Consider the following 18460-nt stretch of genomic DNA (forward strand, 5'->3'; position numbering starts at 1 on the left):
AATCTAACTACACCTGAATCTAACTACACCTGAATCTAACTACACCTGAATCTAACTCACCTGAATCTAACTACACCTGAATCTAACCACACCTGAATCTAACCACACCTGAATCTAACTACACCTGAATCTAACTACACCTGAATCTAACTTCACCTGAATCTAACTACACCTGAATCTAACTACACCTGAATCTAACTACACCTGAATCTAACTACACCTGAATCTAACTTCACCTGAATCTAACTACACCTGAATCTAACTACACCTGAATCTAACTACACCTGAATCTAACTACACCTGAATCTAACTACACCTGAATCTAACTACACCTGAATCTAACTTCACCTGAATCTAACTTCACCTGAATCTAACTACACCTGAATCTAACTACACCTGAATCTAACTACACCTGAATCTAACTACACCTGAATCTAACTTCACCTGAATCTAACTTCACCTGAATCTAACTTCACCTGAATCTAACTACACCTGAATCTAACTTCACCTGAATCTAACTACACCTGAATCTAACTCACCTGAATCTAACTACACCTGAATCTAACTTCACCTGAATCTAACTACACCTGAATCTAACTTCACCTGAATCTAACTACACCTGAATCTAACTACACCTGAATCTAACCACACCTGAATCTAACTTCACCTGAATCTAACTACACGCTGCGGGAACAGGACACGCTGCGGGGTGAGGAGGAGGGAGGGGGAGGAGGGGGAGTCGTGACTCGGTGCGGGTGCGGGCTCTTTAAGCCAGGGCGAAGGGGAGATTTCCGAGTGTCCGTGAAGAGGCTGTATTTACGGCTGCACCATCTCAGCTGATCGAGGACCTTCCTCCGCGAGCAGCTCCGCAGCATCATGGACTTCAACGTGAAGAAACTGGCCTCGGACGCGGGAGTCTTCTTCACCAGGGCCGTGCAGGTAAGAGGCGGCTCCCCGCAGCGCAGGGCCAGACCCGGGGGAGGAGCAGGGATGTCCCGGTAGTCTGGTCCTGTATCCGGCTGGAGGACACGGAGCTGAGGGCCGCTAATCCACACACACACACACACACACAGAGAGACACACAGAGAGAGAGAGAGACACACACACACAGAGAGAGAGAGACACACACACACACACACAGAGAGAGACACACACAGAGAGAGAGAGAGACACACACACACAGAGAGAGAGACACCACACACAGAGACACACACACACAGAGAGAGAGACACACACAGAGAGAGAGAGAGAGAGACACACATACACAGAGACACAGAGACACACAGACACACATAGAGACACACACATGACACAGAGACACAGAGAGAGAGAGACACAGACAGAGAGAGAGACACACACACACACGGAGACAGAGAGAGAGAGAGACACACAGGGAGACACACACAGAGACACACACACTGGTGGTGTCATGTGTGTATGTGCACGTCATGTTAATCCTCCATTTATTATTGATGCTGTGATCGTGTTTTAACCACGTGACACATGCAGACCCCCCCCCCCATCCTCAGGACAGGTCACACTGCGTGGACTCATATAAAAACACATAGATATATCTATAGATATATCTATATCTATATAGATATATATATAGAACATATTACGTGCACTACATTATAGACTTATATAATATATAGAATAAACTCCATCTATAACGCCACAGTAACATCTTAAGTCCTCTCAAATACTTTAATTACATAAAAACCTAAAGTTCACTTGACTCAAAAACTTGAACCTTTTGAACTCGACATAAATTTCGTTTTCGAGTTTATAGCCTTAACTATTACTTTATAAATTATGAGGCTATGTAATAATGTACACTTAGCATCGGGGGGGAGGAAGTACTCAGACGTTTTACAAAGTGTATTCATGTAAAAGTACAACAATAACTTTTCTAATTGCTTTTAAAATACTAAAAGTAAAAATACTTTCTGAGTGTAATCTGTTCCCTAATGTAACTGTCTGTGAATTCAGGTTATTGAATTCATTTATTGCTTTATGCTAATATGAGCACACCAACATGCTAACAGTGAATATGCTAATATGAAGTGAAGCAGGTGTAAGTTTGTTACCATGTTTAATGTAGCATGTTAGCATGCTAACGGTGATTATGCTAGCATGAGGGATAGTTTGTAACCATGTTTAATGTAGCATGTTAGCACGCTAGCGATGGCTATTTAGCACTGAAAATAACTAAGGCTAATGGGAATGTTGTTAGTTTAGCATTTAAACCAAATTAGACCAAAACATAAATTGTAATATGATGATGGCGTCGTGTGGAAAGTCGCAGGTCGACCAAGGTCTGGAGCCAGATTCCATCGATTTGAGGTTAAAGCACAAAGTGGATTTCATCAGGTGAAGACACCTCCTGTAGTTTCACCTCCTGCACTCTGACGTAGTTCACGGAGGAGAAACTGGGTCAGGCTGAGAGAACCGAGCTGGATCAACACCTCGAGAACCTCCTCACTCGAGCCGACGGAACCAAGAACTGGACCGAGAAGATCCTGAGACAAACGGAGGTGCTGCTGCAGCCCAACCCAAGTAAGTCAGGAGGAGCAGCGGGTCGTCCACTCATCGTGAGGTCGGGGGTTCGATCCCCAGCTCCTCACGCCCACACGTTGTTATTACTGTGTAAAGGGAATAATGAGTAAACAACTTTCTCTTGTGAACAGTTTCAACAAATGACATCACTTCCTGTTGAATGAGTTATATAATACAAAATAAATATTCTCGTTCAATTTAAAGTGAAAGAAATAAATTGTTTGTATGTTTATATTTTTGTGTCCATGACCTCTGCTCATTTTATTGGATAAATGTGACAGAATCTGACTTCACATGTATTGCACATGTGTATGTCCCAGTGTTTGGTCCAGGTGTGGTTCAGCAGCTGGAAACTGCTTCATGTCCTGTGCTCTGTGTTTTTATCTTTTCATGCTTCAGTGGATCACACAGGTGAGTCTAAATAAACACTGCCCCTACTGGCCAGGTGTTTATTTCATCTCTCAGACGTGTTACGCTTTAATTATGATACGTGAGGCAGCCATGACACATACATGTAGTTAAAAACAAGTATATCTCTACAACCATTTTCTCTTTGTGCAATTTCAGTTTCATACATGAGCAGTCCTGTTTCACTGTATATATTCTGTTATATTCTATATTATTTTCTTGTGATTATAAAACTTATTGATTATTATTATATTATTATTTACTGAGTTATAATATCAATAATCCTTGCAATAAAATGTCACCAATAGCAACAGAGGTTCAGTAAACTGTATATGGATATAATATATACTGTAAACACACTGAAGAGGTTTAACACTCAATGGATCAACATAAGATTTATAAAATCAGTCTTTCAACAAAAAATATAATAATGTGACATTTATGGCGATAATTATCGATGTGGTCTGATGTGAACATTTTTATCTTGATACACAGTTTGGCCATATCTTAATTTCACTGTTGTGGGATAAATAAAAGATCAATTTAACTTCACGTAAAGTAAGACCGGACCTAAACTGCATAGCATGAGCAAGGCCGGTAGAAAGAGGAATAGAATGAACGAAGTGTGTCTCAGTCTCAGGAGACAGGACGGTGACGACAAACTGAAAATCCAAACTCGAGGAAACTCCAAAAGACAAAATGAACAAATCAGGAAGACGAGATCAAAACTGAAAAGCTGGGAACAAAAACAGGAAAAGAAACGAGAACGTGAACAGACGAACTACACAGAGAGGAAGAGAGAGGATTGAACTCAGGTGTGGCCCATCAGGGTGGAGCAGCCAATCACAGCAGCAGGAAACAATCAAACAGGAAGTAAAAAAAAGTCAGAGACACACAAGGTAAAAAACTTCAAAGTAAAACAGGAGACAGGAAGTTCAGAATCCAAAAGTCCAGATCTAAAAATCCCAAAACAATATAATCACAACTGCAGCAGATGTTCTCGTGCAGCATCAACATGTGGAGAACACGAGCTGACGTGAGCAGGTTGGAGTTTCAGTGACTCGGCAGACACACACACACACACACACAAGTGTTGAGTTACACACTCAGGTAGCTGCCAGGCAGTGATGCCTTCAGGGACACTGGAAACTCTAAAGTGGGTTTTCTGACAACATTTCTACAATTATGTTTTCATCTTACAGACGTATTGGTTTCTACTAAATACAGCAAAAGCACATACGTGACACAACACATACAAAAAACATTGTAAACACATAACAAAACATATATGATTGACAATACGATGCAAATGTTCTTACATTTTGTGTCGATGATTTTGACGACGGATCCTGAACTTTGTTTTCTTTGTTTCACCTGCTCAGGTTCTCGAATCGAAGAGTTTATCTACGACAAACTGGACAAGAAGCTTCCGTCCAGGACGACCAACGCCGAGCTGCTGGGACAATACATGCTGGACGCCGCACAGGAGTTTGGTCCAGAGACGCCGTACGGTCAGTGGAGGTCCCATCAGAACCACAGTCTGAACTGCTGTCACACAAACACAGTGACACACACTGTAACACACTGTCAGACACTGTAACACACTGTCACACACTGTAACAAACTGCAACACACTGTCACACACTGTAACACACTGTAACACACTGTAACACACTGTCACACACTGTTTGTGAAGCTCTTTTTAACCTGGTTTTGATAAAGTGCCAAACAAAAAAAGTTATTATTGCAGCCACTAGATTTTCCTTGGTGTGTAACACATGTGTGTATTTGTGTATTTGTGTGTAGGTAGCACCCTGATCATAGTCGGAGAGTACCAGAAGAAACTGGGAGGAGCCGAGCGTGACTTCCTCCAGACCTCAGCCGTCTCCTTCCTCACTCCTCTACGTAACTTCCTGGAAGGAGACTGGAGGACGATTTCAGTGAGTCTGAGTGACGCCATGTTGCTTTAAGACGTTTCACACAGGAGCTGTGTGAAACGAGGAGCAGCAGGAGATGGTCGGGTCGTTCACAGCGACTGACTTGGACCTTTGTGTTCTCTCATATCTGATTTTGTGTCGTTTGATCTTTAAATTAAAAGTTAAACGGACGTCACAGTGTTTCTCACTCGATTCTTCTCGTCTTGTGCAGAAAGAGAGGAAGCTTCTGGACAATCGACGTCTGGATCTCGACATTTGCAAAGCTCGTCTGAAAAAAGCGAAGCTGGCAGAAGCTAAAGCTGCAGTGAGTTTCATCTTTTCACAGATTTCTTCTGCTTCTTCTCGTCCTGTTGTCTCAAACATGACGTCTCAGCCCGGTTTTATATCATCAAATAACAAATTAAATTCAAACCAACTTTTAGTTTGGTGTCCCGTCTGCTAACATGGAGTAGGTGGGGTTTATGTCCACTAACGATAACGACTTGTCCTTGAACAGAATCAGTAAATCATCAGATTGGTGCCTGGATGGCGTTGGTCTGGAGTTCAGCTCTTTACATCAGATCATTCAAATACTGTGTCCTCTGCTTTTAATGATTTTCATTTCTCGATTTCCGTGGAGCTTCTTTGCTTTTTGTCTTCCAACTTCTTTTTGTTTTTCTGTTTTAATGATTCTAAGTTTATGACTGTGACTCTTCTCTGCTCTTGTTCGAAGGCTGCACCGGATTTTCAGGAGACGAGGCCTCGAAACTACGTCCTTTCTGCCAGTGCGTCAGCGGTAAGAGACAAACATCCGTCAGCTAAGCTAACCTGCTAACAGATCGACTGACATAGGGACTTTAAAAACCAACATCAAGTCAGTTTAGTTCACTGCTTCAGACTCAGACAACCAGGTGAAGATCATGTGAGGGAAAGATCAGCTGCATTTAGTAACCTCCTTTCAGACCTGAAGTCTGACATGCTCCTGACGTGTTCCTCACGTGTTCCTCACGTGTTCCAACGTGTTCCTCATGTGTTCTGGCGTGTTCCTGACGTGTTCCTCACGTGTTCCTCACGTGTTCCTCACGTGTTCCTGACGTGTTCCTGACGTGTTCCTGATGTGTTCCTCACGTGTTCCTGACGTGTTCTGCAGGTTCTGTCTGTGAGAACAAATGTCTGAGTCATTGTCTGGACATTTTCTGGATCTTCTCCTGCAGCCTCCTAGTAAAACATCTGTAACATGTGTGGACAATGAGTGGAAGGTGGATGTGTCATGTTCCATGTTTGTGTGTCTGTGACTGAATCAGCTGCAGAGCGGCTGGGAGAGCTGGGACGTGGCCACGGATCCGGCTGCATGCGAGCAGAGGAAGGTTGTGTTGATCGATGTGTCGCAGTGAAATAGAAGTAGAACACGGGAGTTAGAGCCGTTTGTCTGTGGTGGTAGAAATGTTCTCCTCGCTCCTCAGAGATTCAGGGTTCGTTTTGTGCTTTTTGTTCCTCCACCGTTCCTCCACCGTTCCTCCTTTGGTCCTGGACAATTTGACTTGAATTATTTGTCCTGCGAGTTGAGGAAAAAGAGGAGACACATGTCAACGTCCACCGAGTCCCAACAATCCAGTTAATCCAATCAAGTAAACATTGTCTCATTTTGAATCCACTTAATAGTCTCCACCACTTATCCGGATTTTCTACATTTGTTGTTACCTGATATGAACCAGGACATAGTCAGACCCATAAAACATCTCACCTGCAAATATCAAATATTTATTTGGTAAAGTGATGCTTCCTTACAACAACACAAGTTCAACACAAGGGGGCACAACACAACAAACTTTCTGCAGCTGTCCACATCTGCAGAAAGTAGAGTAAAGGTCAGATTCAGTTCAAGCTGGTGTTCAACAGCGATGGCGGCCGTCAGACACAAACACATCAGAGACATATTTACAAAAGCAGTTCGAAGATCACGCAACATTAAGGTGGAAATATAAGAATAGAATTAAATAGTTATATCAGTGGCAGGAGAAATATTTTGTACAATAAAAGGTTTTTAAAAGAGAATGAATTAGAATAAGATTTAATGATGCAGCTCTTTGTTATTTTCTTCTTCAAGGCAACATCTATTAAAACTGTGACGCAGTATTAAGACCAAACTGAGGAAGAAATAAAGTCTCGGATTTCAAGTATAAAGTTGTAATTTAACGTGAACAAAGTTATAATAATACTCTTCGTACATTTTTTTGTGGTTTTAACAAATGTGTTTTCCTCTGTGCTCTCAGCTGCTGAGCGAGGAGGTGGATAAAGTAAGTGTCTTCACTCGTGGGCACTGTGTGTGTTTGTGTCTGAGCCCAGTTGTGACGCTCTTCACTTCCTCCTGCAGGCAGAGCACGAGCTGCGCGTCGCTCAGACCGAGTTCGACCGACAGGCTGAAGTCACTCGACTGCTGCTGGAAGGAATCAGCAGCACACATGTGAGTCCTGTCATGTGACTCAGTGAGTCAGCCGCTCCGCCTCGGCCCGAGTGATGATGCAGAGGAAATGAGAAACATGTCTCATCGTGTTGCATTCAGCTTCTGTCACTGCGGCTCAGTCTGTTTATTATTATCATCATATTAACTACAGTTTAAAAATAATGAGAAAGTTCATTTTGAAAGAGGTTCAGTCGTTCACTAAAAGTGAATTTGAAGATATGTCATATGAGTGTTGAGGACATCAGGCCACTAACGGGCCTTCATCTGAACATCTCAGTTGGACACATCTTTCAAGTCAAGATGAATATTTGAAAGTTGATTCTGTTCAACAGAAATATTAAAACGTCACTGAGCCGAGGAGACGAGACATTTCATGAAGAAACCAGGATTTACTGGTACAGAACGACTCGCTACCACCAAAAACATTATGAGTCACCATTAAATTCACTAGAACCAGATTTTTTTCATCTGGACCAAATCACTCACACTTATAAATATCAGTTCTCTCAACAAGTCGGATGGTTTCCTCTGAGGAATCCGCTCAATGTTAAAAACATCTGTTTACTGGAAATCTGTTGTTTCTGTGAGATCCTGTGAAGGTGGAATGAAAACAAGCAGAATCCGTCTCCTCTCACACTCGTTTCTTTTCTCCTCTCAGCTCAACCACCAGAGATGTTTGCAGGATTTTGCGGAGGCTCAGGCGACGTACTACGCTCAGTGTCACCACCACATGCAGGAGCTGCAGCGGGAGCTCCACAGGTGAGGAGTGCCCATTAAACACCATCACAGGAGACAATCTCCTGATCCACACATACCAGTTCATCTCCCAGTTCATCTCCCAGTTCATCTCCCAGTTCATCTACCAGTTCATCTACCAGTTCATCTCCCAGTTCATCTCCCAGTTCATCTACCAGTTCATCTACCAGTTCATCTCCCAGTTCATCTCCCAGTTCATCTCCCAGTTCATCTCCCAGTTCATCTCCCAGTTCATCTCCCAGTTCATCTCCCAGTTCATCTCCCAGTTCATCTCCAGTTCATCTCCTCAACAGTTCATCTACCAGTTCATCTCCCAGTTCATCTACCAGTTCATCTCCCAGTTCATCTCCCAGTTCATCTCCCAGTTCATCTCCCAGTTCATCTACCAGTTCATCTACCAGTTCATCTACCAGTTCATCTCCCAGTTCATCTACCAGTTCATCTCCCAGTTCATCTCCCAGTTCATCTCCCAGTTCATCTCCCAGTTCATCTACCAGTTCATCTCCCAGTTCATCTACCACTTCATCTCCCAGTTCATCTACCAGTTCATCTCATGTGTGTGTGTGTGTGTCTGTGTGTGTGTGTGTGTGTGTGTGTGTGTGTGTGTGTGTGTGTGTGTGTGTGTGTGTGTGTATGTGTGTGTCTGTCTGTTTCTGTGTATGTATATGTGTGTGTGTGTGTCTGTGTCTGTGTTTGTGTGTGTGTCTGTGTATGTATATGTGTATGTATATGTGTGTGTGTGTGTCTGTGTCTGTGTGTGTGTGTGTGTGTGTGTGTGTGTGTTTCTGTGTATGTATATGTGTGTGTGTGTGTGTGTGTGTGTGTGTGTGTGTGTGTGTGTGTGTGTGTGTGTGTGTGTGTGTGTGTGTGTGTGTGTGTGTGTGTGTGTGTCTGTGTCTGTGTATGTATATGTAGTATGTGTGTGTGTGTGTGTGTGTGTGTGTCTGTGTATGTGTGTGTGTTTCTGTGTATGTATATGTGTGTGTGTGTGTAAATATTTACAGGCCTCCCTCTGATTGGCTGGTAGAATCTCCCTCTCCAGTGTCACAGATGTTGGGAAACAACTTTCTGGTCTTTTCTCTAAACAGATGCAGATGTGGAGTGTGTGTGTGTTTGTTCCTGTTTCTTTGTGGGGACCATTTCCAGTGTAGAGCAACAGCGTGATGGTTCCCAGTTCCTCAGCGGCTGTTTGAGGGTTAACACTGGTTCAGGGTTCGGTTCGGTGAAGGCTGTAGTTTGGATGGTTGAGGTTGGAGTTAGGAGGTAACATGCGTGAGTGAGTGTCGACACTAAGACACAAACATGTGTGTGACACTGACGCACATTGATGCATCACTAAATACCTCTGACTACAACCTTTTACTTTATTACTTTTTTTTTCAAAGAAGTCATCAAACAAACTTCAGTCAAATGATTCATATGATAAATTATATAATCACAAACTGGGAGGTGAAGACTCTCCGATTGTAATTATATCGAATTATAAATGTTTTCATTTTATTATTTGCAAAAGTTCAAATCAATGGAAATGAGCCCCCCCCCCCGATGGCTGGCTGGATAAGTTTGGTTTTAATTGGTTATATGATAAACAGGCTTAGAGATCCTGATTGACAGCTGAGAGGGACTCATGATTGGCTGATTGCATGTATGGGCGGGGCCTGGATGCCATGGCTCCACTCCAATAAGATATGATTATGAGTGAGAAGAATAAACACCCTGCAGAACAGTGATACAGCAGCTTCACATGTAGAAGCTGGAAACAATTCATGTCTCATATCCGTTAATTGTCCCAACAGTTGTACCAGTGCTCCCAGTGCCCCCCATTCCTCCGCTTTCCTGTCTGGACCACCGTCTCCGGGGGCAACGGTGTTGTCCGGCCAGAAAGTGGTTGGCACGCTGGCGGTGGAACAGAGTCAGTTCCCCGTCACAGGAACCAGAAAGGCCAAGGTCCTCTATGACTACGACGCCCATGGTGTCAGCGAGCTGTCCCTCCTGGCTGACGAGGTACAGCCCTCTGACTCACTCCACACTAACATCCTCTATCGCACTACTCTGACTCATCAGCAGGGAGCAGTTTCTGTTGACCTGTTGTTTGAAATTAAAACTCACTTTGCACATTAAATGTTTCAAACGTTAATAGACTCTTTCGTTCTCACAGAAAACTGGTAATCCCGCTCTCAGGGGTCTTTCCCAGCATGCGTCACTGCTCTTCATTGTTACTGAGCTCATACATGAACATGCTTTTACAGATTAGTCCTTGAATAATTGCTCCTGTCCAGTCTGTCTGGAGTCATCTCTTCTCTGTCCAACTTAAGAGATTAGAGGAAGAATCCACAGACATTTTAAAAGAAACAGATTCAGCTCATCTTCATGTTGATCATTTTAATCAGTGTTATGACTGTAAAATGTTTTCACACTCTAATGTTCATCAGTGTCCTCAGAGTGTCCATCGCTGCAGCTCCTCTTTCAGCCTCTGTCTCAAACACTTGGTTTTAGCTCCTGTCTCTTTAAGAGACTGGAGCGTGTTACAGTAAGTGTTATTAAACAATCAACTCTTCTTTTCCCGGATCTGAAACACAGGCAGCAGCACGAGTCTCTGTCTGACATCACTGGATGTCTGCTCACCACCTGAAAATTAACCTTGACAAGACTGAATCACTTTTCCTTCCAGGGAAAGTGTCCTCCCACGCACGACCCCCACAGACTGCTAGGCACCTGGGTGTGAAACTCGACAACCAACTCTCCCACACTGCCAACATTACTGTAACATCACGTTCCTGTAGATACATGCTGCACAGCATCAGGAGGATACGCCCGCTTCTCACTCTGAGGGCGACGCAGGTTCTGGTCCAGGCTCTGGTCCAGGTTCTGGTCCAGGTTGTGGTCCAGGTTGTGGTCCAGGCTCTGGTCCAGGTTGTGGTCCAGGTTGTGGTCATCTCAGGCCTAGACTATTGCACCTCCCTCCTGGCAGGTCTACATGCTAGTGACCTCCGACCTCTGCAGCTCAGAAAAGTGTACTTTCTTGATTCTTGTTGTTCTGGTTTGTTGCCTCGTGGTTGATGCACTAATTGTGAGTCGCTTTGGATAAAAGCTTCAGCTCAATGAAATGTAATGTAAACACGTATTTAAACTCATGTCATCTACCTCTGAGATTTCTTCAACAAGAATGACCTCCTCAGCTGCCGTAGATACAACACTTGTGTTTCACCACAAAGTGTCAAAGCACCACCGTTAGATTTAAATTAGCGTTTGCGACGTTTGGTCGGAGCTGAACGCAGCCCCACACTAGAGGACAGAAACATCGTTACAGATTTAAAGATCCTCACAGTTTGGATCTGAATTTGATTTCTATCTGCACCATGTACAAGTTGTGCAGGTTTATCAAAGTGAAAGTTTGAGTAAACTCATCCATCTCAGTGAAGAGGGTGATGTGAAGTGATCCTTTAAAAGTATTTATCAGAATCAGAAGTATTTATTGCCAAGTAGGTTTACACCTACCTGGAATTTGCCTTGGTGTATAGGTGCATACAATGAACATAAAACATAAAAACACAATAAGTACTTTACATAAGAAAAAAACAAATATAAAATAAAAAGATATAAAAGATATAAAAAGTAAAGTAAAAGTAAAATGCTAAATGTCGACAGAGGCCGAGTCGTTGGCTGAGAACTGGTGTTGGAGTTTCTCAGAGTACAGACGTTTAGCTTCTCTCACCTCCTTGCTAAACCTGTATTTCGACTCTATAAACCTGTCTCTGTCCCCACTCCTGAACGCCTCTTCCTTCTCCAACCTTAACTTTTTGAGTTTGGCTGTGAACCAGGGTTTGTCATTGTTGTAACACACCCTGGAGCGTGATGGGACACAGCTGTCCTCACAGAAGCTGTTTGTAGCAGTCCTGAACACCTCCCAATCTGTACAGTCCAAGCACGCCTGAAGATCCTCCACAGCTTCCCTGGCCCACTGCTTTGAATTAGTAATAAACTAATTCATTTTCATTAAAATGAATTAGTTTAGATTCTTGTTATTTAAGCATCAGGTAAATAACACATGAAGCTGAGCAGCAGAGTTTTCGTTGTGCAATAATCAGCTGAGCTGCAACAAGCGCTCCGACTGCTTGACCTGGAAATGCCAGCGCACGGTGGCCGGATGTTTTTCAGACATTAATCAGAGGAAGTGCAGGAGTCAAAAGAGTGAGGTGAGCTTCTCAGCCTCAGGAAAAACAAGTACAACTCCTCTTCTGGACGTGGGAAAGGAGTCAATCACCTGTTTTAGTGCGTTTGCACATGTTTACCTGCGTATACCAGCGTAGAGCTGCTGGCATCACGCATTTCCTAACTCAGCATCACAACTGAACTAGCTCTAACTGTAACCTAGAAAAGACAAACCCCCAACAGCCCCTTGAAAAGTGAGGACCAAGCACAATGTCCTCACTACGTAAGGTTAGTGATCAAACTGATCTAGAAACATCTTCCTTGTTTTCTGTTTGTTTCTCTAGATCATTACCGTTCACACCGTACCAGGAATGGACCCTGATTGGTTGATTGGAGAACGGGGCAACGAGAAGGGCAAAGTTCCCGTCACCTACCTCGAACTGCTGAGCTAATGGACCCACACACACACACACACACACACACACACACACACACACACACACACACACACACACACACACACACACACACACACACACACACACACACACACACACACACACACACACCTGTCAGAGGAGTTTCCATAAACTGGTGGATGATTGAAGTTGCATCAGGTGCGTCTCTGTCTGATTGGTTGTTTCCTCTCATCACTCATGTTTACTCGGAGGCTGACGTTGCCACGGCTACAGCTACACTCTCATGTTGTTAGCGCTGCAGTTTGGATGATTCTTCCTTAAACCTGAATCTTCCGAATCTCACGGATTTGGTTCAAGATAAATCATATTCAATGAGACCCTCCTGGTTTAGTAAAGATTTTCTGTTTTGAAACATATCTAAACCACTGTTACATCTTTAAAATCATCAATCTTCTCTTTACGTCTCATTCTACAGTTTCTGTTTCTGAGAGGTGACAGTTAATAGAACATGTTCCATAAATAAGTCAAATATGGAAAATTACTCTGTGCGAGTCTCAAACTGGTACTCCAGAAACTGGCCAGTAGGAGGTGCTGCAGCGCACTCAGCACACCTGTGTACTTCGGGTGTTGGTAAATCGTACATTTTGTTATAAGTCTCAAAGCTTCCGTGAGGCGTTCAGGGTCTTTGTCTTGTTGTCTGGTTCGTCTTTCCCGTGAACCCTGATGATGCTGAACTCACCAAAGTGAAAGTTGAGATCCAGGTAGACGCTGACGTGGCTCAAACGTCTGCAGGGCGAAAAACACGATCAGTCACAAACTTAGAATGATCAGTGTGTGGTAACTCTGCTGTCACACGTAAATCACCTTATCATACATCACCACGCTAGCTGCTCTGAGTGAGTCACAGCTGGACCTGACTCCACATGTGAGTTTACACCAGGGACATCAGAGAAATGACTCATCACCTGTGAGAAAGGTGCTTTAGTTCGGTTTGATCCTAAATTTTAAACTAACTTCCGATGATGTAAAGTCTTTATTTTGTTCACTGAGTTAGAGCCGAGTGTAATGTTGTCAAAGGGAAATGACCCATACAAAGTGAGAGTTCACGGTAGAACTCTCACTTTGTATCGAACATGACTTCAGTTATATTCAAACTGGGACGACGTTAAACCAATAGTAAGACACAGTGAGTCAGGAATGTTACGTAGTTTTCCTGAGTGAACGATCAGTGTTTCAGGTTCTACATCGTGGTAACAAACCAAGAGAGGGATTCCTCTTTACTTTGTACGATATAACCTCCTCATTCAAATACATTGGACTTAATTACGAGTAATTTCAAATTTGTTGGACCTTGAATTTACGGTCATAGCTAGCAAAGATGTTCCTGGTTCCCAGAGGATGATACAGATGTTTTTGGGCCTCACTGACTTTTACTCGATGGTCACGGTCTGGCCACAACCTACTGTCAGAATTTAATTTAATGAGTAAACTAATAATTTCCTCTAGCGCCCCCCTCAGGCTACCTTTTAATTTCCAACGTGTGTACTGAACTGAGGCTCATGAGTGGGTTGAGTAGCTGTGAAAGTTCGTAGCAGCAGTGGAAGTTTAAGCTGACTGGAGAACATATTTATTTACTGTGTGTGTACATAAATTCAGGATTTCAGTTATTTAGAGAGCTGTGTTTTGGGTTATTTTCATATTTAGAGTTGAGTGTGTTGTTGCAATAAATGAGTGAACATTCATCACATCTGTGTTTTCCTCTGAATGATGGGCACTGGTTTGATGTACAATAAACATGCATGTGTGTAACAGTAATGTGGTTGTGTGTTTCTTGAATGTCCACAAACATGTCACTTATCAACACATTCACTTTTTGACTTAGCTTCAATAGAAACTAAAGGAAAATGAAAAAGTTCATTTGACAACTTGCAAATCCAGCACACACAAAATTATTATTTGTATTCATATGATTCATATTTCTGGCCACGGCATGAAAAGTCCGGTTTGTTATCTCTAAGATTTACTTTAATATAAGATTCACTTTAATATAAGTTTATTTTAATATAAGATTCACTTTAATATAAGTTTACTTTAATATAAGTTTACTTTAATATAAGATTTACTTTAATATAAGTTTACTTTAATATAAGATTTACTTTAATATAAGTTTATTTTAATATAAGATTACTTTAATATAAGTTTACTTTAATATAAGTTTACTTTAATATAAGTTTACTTTAATATAAGTTTATTTTAATATAAGATTCACTTTAATATAAGTTTACTTTAATATAAGATTCACTTTAATATAAGTTTACTTTAATATAAGTTTACTTTAATATAAGTTTACTTTAATATAAGTTTACTTTAATATAAGATTACTTTAATATAAGATTTACTTTAATATAAGTTTACTTTAATATAAGATTTACTTTTATAAGTTTACTTTAATATAAGATTACTTTAATATAAGATTTACTTTAATATAAGTTTACTTTAATATAAGATTTACTTTAATATAAGTTTACTTTAATATAAGTTTACTTTAATATAAGATTTACTTTAATATAAGATTTACTTTAATATAAGATTCACTTTAATATAAGATTTACTTTAATATAAGTTTACTTTAATATAAGATTTACTTTAATATAAGATTTACTTTAATATAAGTTTACTTTAATATAAGTTTACTTTAATATAAGATTACTTTAATATAAGATTTACTTTAATATAAGTTTACTTTAATATAAGTTTACTTTAATATAAGATTTACTTTAATATAAGTTTACTTTAATATAAGATTTACTTTAATATAAGTTTACTTTAATATAAGTTTACTTTAATATAAGATTTACTTTAATATAAGTTTACTTTAATATAAGATTTACTTTAATATAAGTTTACTTTAATATAAGTTTACTTTAATATAAGATTTACTTTAATATAAGTTTACTTTAATATAAGATTACTTTAATATAAGATTTACTTTAATATAAGTTTACTTTAATATAAGTTTACTTTAATATAAGATTCACTTTAATATAAGTTTACTTTAATATAAGATTTACTTTAATATAAGATTACTTTAATATAAGATTTACTTTAATATAAGTTTACTTTAATATAAGTTTACTTTAATATAAGTTTACTTTAATATAAGTTTACTTTAATATAAGATTACTTTAATATAAGTTTACTTTAATATAAGTTTACTTTAATATAAGATTTACTTTAATATAAGATTACTTTAATATAAGTTTACTTTAATATAAGATTTACTTTAATATAAGATTTACTTTAATATAAGTTTACTTTAATATAAGATTACTTTAATATAAGATTACTTTAATATAAGCTTACTTTAATATAAGATTACTTTAATATAAGATCCCTAAAGAGATCCTAGAACAACCTGAAGACAAACTGAGTCGGTATCTTTCTTTGAATCACAGCTTTTATCAAACATTCACCGATTTGACCCATTTCCTGTTTTTATTATTCTAATGTGGGTCATGCTGATTCTTTTGCCTATCTTTATTAGTTTTTATGTATTTTTACTTGCGTGTATTTTATTTGTGAAGCACTTGGAGGCAGTGAATGAATCTGTTTATATGATGTCATCACTCTGCTCCCTGCCCATGTGAGCGTTATGATGCAATGAAGAAACGTCGAGCTGTTTATTCTCAGCAGGAGATCCGGGGGCGGGTGAGTAAGGCCTCTGTGATTCACCGTGTGGTTCCTGAAGGGAGATCACATCCACGGTCACTTTTAGAACTCGGGCGTGGTAGGCGTCGCCAGGTCTTTATCTGGACGACCGGGGATTCTCTCTGTTTCTATGAATACAGTGAAGTCACCGTCATGCAGCCTATAAATAAAGATCAACACCATGACAGCTAGGGCGAAGGCCAGAGGACGTCTCACCCTGTTAAAGCCTATGAGACAAATTGTGATTTGTGAATATGGGCTATACAAATACAATTTGATTGATTGATTGATTGATTGATTGAGCTCCATCAGGTAAAACCAAATCAGCTCTATCGCCACCTGGTGGCTGGCTGCAGTATAAACCCTCCTCCTCCATGTTAGCAGATGGGACATGAACCAAACTAAAGAATCAAAGTAGACGTTAAATAAATGTTTGTAAAGATGTTTCTGTCATTTCAGGTCGTTCTTATCTCACTGATGTTTGTTCAAGTGTTTCTGAACCTTTTGGTTTTATTTAGTTATTTCATGATATAAAAACAGGCTGAGGCATCGTACCAGCAGCAACAACACACAAACGCTAATATGCCTGACACACAAAGTGCGAGTGATCTAGTGCATCTAGCACATATAACTATTTTATATAATCCAATTTCAGCTCCTCAAACTAACTAATACCAGTGCAAATCTCTCCTATACACAACTTAGTCCCGTTTTGTATTGGGATGGTTATGATGTCGATGACAAACGTCCGGTCGTGTGTTTGGTTCTGAGTCGATGGAGTCGGATCGTGTCTGCGTGTCGCTCATTCTAACACTGAGTCCTGACTGAGCGTCTCGTGTTGGACTGAAACTGTTGACGAGTCATTTCCATGATGTTTCAATGAGTCTGATAAACTGGAATCAAACCAACACTCAGTGACTTCCTGTGCTGATCAGGTCCTGAGAACTAGTGATGAGTGTGTATTAGTTCCAGTGAAGCCGAGTGGAGGAGGACACAGAAACTCCAGCTCGGTACAAACCAGCTTCTGCTCTGATCCTGAAGCAGCTGAGACCAGAGGAACTCTGTGTTTCACTTCTACAGAGTCACTGGCGGCTGCTTCAGGAGCTGTGATCTCACTGCGTGTCTCTGAGTGAGTGGGGGTTCACATGATGGCCTGTACGATGATGACTAAATAAAAAGCTGCTCACGTTCATCATTTGTAAACTGATTTGTTCAGTTCAGCGTTCGCAAAAAATATGAACATGCACAACACTGATTATATAATTTAACAGAGCGCTTCAATAGTCGTCTCTTTTTATATCAGATAATCTGGGTCGTGTAGAGACGCTGCAGTATCCTCTTAAGGGATTTGTTTTCTATCTCAAAGAAAATTTCTGATGAAGTTAAATAAAGTTAAATGGAATCGACCGCTGGCTCTTGACAGCTGGGGGCGGGAGGCGGGGAAAGAGGCGGGGAAAGAGGCGGCTGCAGGTGCTGCGTGATTGGCACGTTCCTCACACATTTCGCCGCCCCGGCCAAAGGCTTAGTTCGCCTCTATGGACAGTGGTTCTGACCTCCAGCGGGATTCAGGCCACGTTTTACCTAAGAATCACCACTGGCTGCAGAGGGCGCTGTTGCTTAGTAAAGTTACACAGTGTTGCTTTAAACGGAACCGACTTCGCAGCTACATTCTCTCACTAACCTCTAAGATCTTAAACTGTATTTATAACGTCCTGTGTCATGAGTTTTTGAATTGAGACGTAACCTTCAGCTGTCGGTTTACACTGATGCACAGAAATAAAAACTTCCTAAAACAAAGTTGACTTCAGGTAGAGAGGTTTAATAAACGCACATTGAACAAAGGAGGTTGAAGTTGTTCTTAAACACATTTTACAAGCGAACCCCACTTAACGACGGCTCAGCCATCAGGGACCGTGTCAGGTTCAGTATCTTTGACATTCAGCCTGAAGGAGCCGGGGCTCAAACCACCTGCATTATGACCAGTGGACGACCCGCTCGACCTCCTGAGCCACAGCATCTGTGTGACCCAGCAACAGATCAAATGCTGATGAAGAAATCCCAGTGTAGAAAAACAACAA

General features: G+C 40.9%; 1 protein-coding gene across 4 annotated transcripts; it reads left to right on the plus strand.

Moving 5' to 3' along the window:
- Positions 1 to 775: 775 nt before the first annotated feature.
- On the plus strand, positions 776 to 14489 carry LOC118098154 (endophilin-B2). 4 transcript variants are annotated; one of them, XM_035141688.2, is made up of 13 exons: positions 779 to 939; positions 2418 to 2559; positions 2959 to 2970; positions 4350 to 4478; positions 4774 to 4907; positions 5116 to 5208; positions 5617 to 5679; positions 6188 to 6250; positions 7157 to 7180; positions 7258 to 7347; positions 8006 to 8106; positions 9900 to 10107; positions 12600 to 14489. In XM_035141688.2, exons 1-13 carry the CDS (start codon positions 877 to 879, stop codon positions 12705 to 12707), a joined length of 1230 nt encoding a protein of 409 aa, XP_034997579.1. In that variant the 5' UTR covers positions 779 to 876; the 3' UTR covers positions 12708 to 14489. The 4 variants fall into 4 exon arrangements, with proteins under 4 accessions (XP_034997580.1, XP_034997582.1, XP_034997579.1 ...); XM_035141689.2 differs by lacking the exon at positions 2959 to 2970 and having other exon boundaries at positions 776 to 939; XM_035141690.2 differs by lacking the exon at positions 6188 to 6250 and having other exon boundaries at positions 781 to 939.
- Positions 14490 to 18460: the final 3971 nt, after the last annotated feature.

This window comes from Hippoglossus stenolepis, chromosome 18 (assembly GCF_022539355.2).
Source record: "Hippoglossus stenolepis isolate QCI-W04-F060 chromosome 18, HSTE1.2, whole genome shotgun sequence".
NCBI lineage: Eukaryota > Metazoa > Chordata > Actinopteri > Pleuronectiformes > Pleuronectidae > Hippoglossus > Hippoglossus stenolepis.

Bases quoted from the DNA above. Each gene is read 5' to 3' on its own strand.
- LOC118098154 (XM_035141688.2), top strand. From the start codon at position 877: ATGGACTTCAACGTGAAGAAACTGGCCTCGGACGCGGGAGTCTTCTTC. The intron at 7,181-7,257 runs GTAAGTGTCTTC...TTCCTCCTGCAG, and splicing joins TGAGCGAGGAGGTGGATAAA to GCAGAGCACGAGCTGCGCGT. The intron at 7,348-8,005 runs GTGAGTCCTGTC...TTCTCCTCTCAG, and splicing joins AAGGAATCAGCAGCACACAT to CTCAACCACCAGAGATGTTT.